Here is a 6070-nt window from a genome sequence, read left to right on the forward strand (position 1 = left end):
CCCCCGCAGAATGCCCCCTTTTATATACATATGTGTATGTTTTTGCATAGAAAAAGGTTGAGCAGGCGCAGTGGCTCACGCCTATAATCCCAACACTTTGGGAGGCTGAGTTGGGTGATCATCTGAGGTTAGGAGTTTGAGACCTGCCTGGCCAACATGGTGAAACGCTGTCTCTACTAAAAATACAAAAAACTTAGCTGGGTGTGGTAGCAAACATCTGTAATCCCAGCTATTGGGGAGGTTGAGGCAGGAGAATCGCTTGAACTCAGGAGACTGAGGATGGAGTGAGCCGAGATTGCACCACTGCACTGTGGCCTGGGTAACAGAGTGAGACTCTGTCTCAAAAAAAAAAAAAAAAGAAAAGAAAAAGGTTAAGGGCCAGGCCCAGTGATGGGAACATAGCGAAACCCCATCTCTACAAAAATTAGCCAGGCATAGTGGTGCATGCCGGTAGTCGCAGCTACTCAGAGGCTGAGGTGGGATGATCACTTGAGGCTGGGAGGTCGAGCCTGCAGTGAGCTGAGATCGCGCCACTGCATTCCAGCCTGGGTGACAGAGTGAGACCCTGTCTCGAAAAAAAAAGAGAGAGAAAAGTTAGGAACGAAAAAGCGCAAACTATAAGCCATAGTTCCCTCTAGAGATGAGCAGGAGGTGGGATCCCCACCTTTAGCTGCATAGGTTGTACCAAGGAGACTGGAGTGAATTTTTCAGATTCCCATAGAGGAACCAAATGTGCTACAAGGCCATCCTCGGGTGGGATTGGGTGCTGTGCAGGCAACCTTGCCTTTTCTACAGATAGGCGTCTGTATTGTTGGAATTTTCCACAGCGGTAATATATTTGTGTCTCTCTTGTGCAAATGAACCTTTTTGATTCCCAGGAGTAAACTTCAATAGCGCTGTCTTGCCAAATGTGGAATGGATTTGGTTTTTTTATCTCTCTCATTTTTGTTTTGCAGTGACATGGGCTCGAGGGTTGGCTACCCCGCTCAGGTTTACAAAACTGCCAGTGCAGAGACTCCTCGGCCCTCCCAGCTGGCCCAGCCCAGCCCCTTCCAGCTCTCCGCCTCCGTCCCCAAGTCCTTCTTCTCCAAGCAGCCTGTGCGCAATAAGCACCCAACAGGGTGGAAGAGAACGGAGGAGCCCCCACCACGGCCACTCCCCTTCAGTGACCCAAAGAAGTAAGTGCCTGGACGTCCAGGAAGGCGCTCGCCAGATCCACACCAGGGCGTCTCGGGGGCGGAAAGAGGGTGATGCCACATGCTGTCATTGTACAGATGACTGTGAGCCAGTGTACACACTGGGGCTGCAGCTGCGAACAGGACAGGCGGGAACCCCTCTTAGGGAGCTGGCATTCCAACTGGGGTGACCAACAGTAAATGGAATGAATAGAGAAGCACGCAGTAGGTCCATGGCGGTTAGCCCTGTGCCGCATCCGGGTGAGGAACATTCCAGACAGGAGTAGCAGCTGCAAAGGTCCTGAGGCAGTGAGTGACACGGTTGCCTGCGGGCAGGCTGGGGTGGCTGGAACAGTTTGGGCCAGGGGAGGGTGTGGGGACATGAGGTCAGGGAGGGATGGGGACAGAACGCGGAGGGTCTTGCAGGCCACGTGGAAGGGGCTTGGTGTTTGCCCTGAGTGACATGGAGCCACGGGAGGGCATAGAGCAGAGATGGGGCAGGATCTAAATTGGGCGTTCCAGGGTCTCTGTGGCTGCGTGTGGGGAGCAGCCTGCGAGGAGCAGGGAGGAGCTGCTGTCGTGGTCCAGGCGGAGACGAGGGGGCGGGAGCAGGGTGGGGGGCGGAGAGGGTGAGAAGAGGGCGGTTCCGGATAGATTATCTGAAATGGAGCAGACCGGGCTTGCTGGCAGACTGGATGTGGTGTGAGAGAAAGAGAGGGGTTGAGGATGATGCCGTGCCTTGAAGCCCAGAGGATAGACTTGCCTTGAGTGGGGAGCAGTCTTCGGGAAGGCACAGTAGTTCAATCCTGGATGCTTCGGTGTGAGATTCGCAGGAGACATCCAGACGGAGGCGTCGGGGAGGCCCTTGAGTAAGGAATCCCAAATTCAGTGGAGAGGTCAGGCTGGAGGGAGAACTTTGGGTGTTAATCAGCCTAGAGCTGCGAGGCTGGAAGAGCACCTAAGGCAGGGTGTGGATAGAGAACTGTGGGACTGAGACTGAAACCCCTTGGCGTTGAGCCAAAGTGAGAAACCGGGGAAGGAGGTGGGGCAGGGAAGGCGGGGAGGTGCAGAGGCGGGGCCAGGGGAGGCGGAGCTCAGGCGAGGAGGCGGGGCCCAGCCCAGGGTGATGAGCCTGAGAACTGACTATATAGGGTTAAGCCTCCCAGAGGTCTCTCGAGGGTTCAGGAGAAAAGGGTGAGGCAGAATTGAGGAGCTGTGTGAGCAGTTCATTTGGGGCATTTTACTTTAAAGTGAAAGAGGAGAGGGGTGTGCAGTTGAGAAAGAGTTTTGTTTTTCACTTGGAGGATACAGGAGCTACCATTTCCTGAGCACTCGCCACATCTAGGTTCATTCTAAGTGGTTTGATGCAAATGAATTTACTGGATCCCGCAACAGCTCCATGGGGGTGGACCTGTCCTCCCCCCATCCCACCGCCGTTTTTGTTTTTTGTTTTTTGTTTTTTTTTTGAGACAGAGTTTCACTCTTGTTGCCCTGGCTGGAGTGCAATGGTGCTATCTCGGCTCACTACCACCTCTACCTCTCGGGTTCTAGTGATTCTCCAGCCTCATCCTCCCGAGTAGCTGGGGTTACAGGTGTGCGCCACCACGCCCGGCTAATTTCGTATTTTTAGTAGAGACAGGGTTTCACAATGTTAGGCTGGTCTCAAACTCCTGGCCTCAAGTGATCTGTCCGCCTGAGCCTCCCAAAGTGCAGGGATTACAGGCATGAGCCACTGTGCCTGGCCCCTGTCCTCCCCCTTTTACAGATGAGGCAGCTGAGGCCCAGAGTCACACAGCTGATGAGAGATGCAGCCTGGATCAGAGCCCAGGAAGCCTGGATCAAGGCTCATGTCTCTTGAGTGAGGGGCTCTGCCCTCCTCCATCCTGTTCTTTTTAGTGTCATCTTTCATGACCTAGATGGAGACATTCACATCGGGGGATGACACAGAGCTTGGAGGGAGAGACGTGTCAGGAGACAGAAACAGTGTCCCGGGAGATATCAGCAGGCAAGTGTGCTGAGCTCACGCTGAGAGCCAGAGGGGATTCTGAAAACTAGACTGATGGTTAAAACTGCTTAAAACCCCAGCAGCCTCCCATGCTCCCGGGATTACTGATGCAGGCTCACATTGACTACGCACGTTTTATACCAGGCACCGTGTTCTTTGCCCAAACTCCCGCTCAGACCCTGGATGATCTGTCCCTCACCTCTGCCCTCATTCCCGTCCACTCTCCCCTCCTCGCTCTGTTCGAGCCACACTGGCCTCTTGCTCCTCCTCACACTCTCCACATCGAGGCACACCCCAGGGCCTTTGCACTGGCTCTCAATGCTGCCTGCAGTGAGCTCCCTCCAGATCTTGTGGGGTGCAGCTCACGAGGACTCGCTCTAATGCCACCCCCTCACACAGGTCCTCCTGGCCTTCAGTAGCCCAGGCTGTCATTCCGTGTCGCTGTACTCTGTTCCACATCCTGTGTCCCCCATGGGAAATAGGTTCTGCCATCTTGGTCACAAGGCACCTGTAACGTGCCCGGCACACAGGGCATGCTCCATCCTGAACATAAGACGCGTGGATCTCGTTTGATTCTCACGGCGAACCCAATAAGTAGATACTATAAGGCCCCCACTTTTCAGTGTGCCCCAAGTTGGGCCCTGCTGAACCCTGTTACCCTCCTCAACAATCACCCGTGCACACTGCTTCCTCTGCCATGAACCCCCTAACCCACACCCCCACTCTAGGCTCACTCCTGCCCACCCATGTTAATTTGCTGGGGCAGCCGCAACAAAGTACCACACCCTAAGTGGCTTAAACTACAGAAATGTACCGTCTCACCGTTGTGGAGGCCAGAAGTCCAAGGTCCAGGCGTTGACAGGGTGGTTCCCTCCAAGGTCGGTGAGGGAGAACCTGTTCCTGGCCTCCCTCCTAGCAGCCAGTGGGTGCCAACACGTAAATGCATCACCCCCGTCTCCACCTCCTCTTCGCATGACGTTCTCCCTGCGTCTGTGCCCACATTTCCCCTTTCTGTAAGGACACCAATCTAACGGAATTAGGGTCTACCTGATTGACTTGATTGCCTCTGGAAAGACTGTCTCCAAATGAGGTCACATTTGGAGATGCTGGGGCTTAGGACTTCAATATAGCTTTTTGTGGGGGCCCAGTTCAACCCATAGCACCACTCCTTGGGTATCAACACAGACACGTCTTTCTTGGAGAAGTTCTCTGAACCCCCACACCAGGCTCAGCCCACCCCCAGCACCTGTCCCAGGGAACAGCGAATGCCACTCCCATGGCAGCTTGCTTCCTCTCTGTCACCCCCACGGGGCCCAGAACAGAGACATCCTGAACCTCACCCAGACCACACACTTAGCAGGAGCTCAGAAGATATACCTGGAGAGACAACAGCCCTATGCAACAGCAAGAGCTTTCCAAGTGACGAAATCCAAAGGTGGCTTGTATGTGTGTGTGTTTGTGTAAACATGTGTAAACTAAACATATAAAATATCAGGGGGGACACAAATGAAATCGCTTCATAGTTCCTTTTAATATTTATTTATTTATTTATCTATGTATTTATTTATTTTTGAGACGAAGTGTCGCTCTGTTGCCCAGGCCGGAGTGCAGTGGCGCGATCTCGGCTCACTGCAACCTGCACCTCCCAGGTTCAACACTTCTTCTGCCTCAGCCTCCCAAGTGGTGGGACTACATGCGCACACCACCACTCCTGGCTAATTTTTGTTTTGTTTTGTTTTGTTCTTCTTAATCTTTGTGTTTTTAATAGAGACGAGGTTTCACCGTGTTAGTCAGGCTGGTCTCGAACTCCTGACCTCAGGCAATCCGCCCCCCTCGGCCTCCCAAAGTGCTGGGATTACAGTCGTGAGCCACTGCACTCAGCTCCTTTTAATATTTATTTAGTTGCAGATACATTTTAAAAATCACAACCAGAGCCGGTTGTGCTACGGTGGCTCATGCCTATAATCCCAGCACTTTGGGAGGCCGAGGCAGGCGGATCACCTGAGGTTGGGAGTTCAAGACCACCCTGACCAGCATGGAGAAACCCCGTCTCTACTAAGAATACAAAATTAGCCAGGCATGGTGGCGCATGCCTGTAATCTGTTCCACATCCCATGTCCAGCTACTCGGGAGGCTGAGGCAGGAGAGTTGCTTGAACCCAGGAGATGGAGGTTGCAGTGAACCAAGATCACGCCGTTGCACTCCAGCCTGGGCAACAAGAGCTAAACTCTATCTCAAAAAAAAAAAAAAAATCACAACCAGATGCAGTGGCTTACACGTGTACTCCCAGCACTTTGGAAGGCCGAGGCAGGGGAATTGCTTGAGCCTAGAAGTTGGAAGCCAACCTGGGCAACAACATGGTGAGGTACCATCTGTATAAAAAAATTTTTTCGGCCAGGCGTGGTGGCTCATGCCTATAATCCCAGCACTTTGGGAGGCCGGGATGGGTGGATCACGTGAGGTCAGGAGTTTGAGACCAGCCTGGCCAACATGGTGAAACCCCATCTCTACTAAAACTACAAAAATTAACCGGGTGTGGTGGTGCATGCCTGTAATCCCAGCTACTCGGGAGGCTGAGGCTGGAGAATGGCTTGAACCCGGGAGGCGGAGGTTGCAGTGAGCCGAGATTGCGCCATTGCACTCCAGCCTAGGCAACAAGAGCAAAACTCTTTCTCAAAAGAAAGACAAAAGAGAAAAAGATTTTTTTTCAAGGTGGGTGGATCACCTGAGGTCAGGAGTTCAAGACCAGCCTGGCGAACATAGTGAAACCCCATCTCTACAAAAATACAAAAATTAGCCAAGTATGATGGCGAGTGCCTGTAGTCCCAATTATTGGGAGGCTGAGGCGGGAGAATCACTTGTACCCAGGAGGCAGAGGTTTCAGTGAGCC

General features: G+C 53.0%; 1 protein-coding gene across 1 annotated transcript in view; it reads left to right on the plus strand.

The window, feature by feature from the left end:
• SIPA1L3 (signal-induced proliferation-associated 1 like 3) overlaps window positions 1-6070 on the plus strand; it is a 381648-nt gene that overhangs the window by 348554 nt on the left and 27024 nt on the right. The window contains exon 16 of the mRNA XM_011973395.1: window positions 957-1178. Within this exon, the coding sequence (XP_011828785.1) occupies window positions 957-1178 (222 nt within the window). The remainder of the gene's footprint in view (window positions 1-956; window positions 1179-6070) is intronic.

The sequence above is a fragment of the Mandrillus leucophaeus genome, unplaced genomic scaffold (genome assembly GCF_000951045.1).
Source record: "Mandrillus leucophaeus isolate KB7577 unplaced genomic scaffold, Mleu.le_1.0 Scaffold137, whole genome shotgun sequence".
NCBI lineage: Eukaryota > Metazoa > Chordata > Mammalia > Primates > Cercopithecidae > Mandrillus > Mandrillus leucophaeus.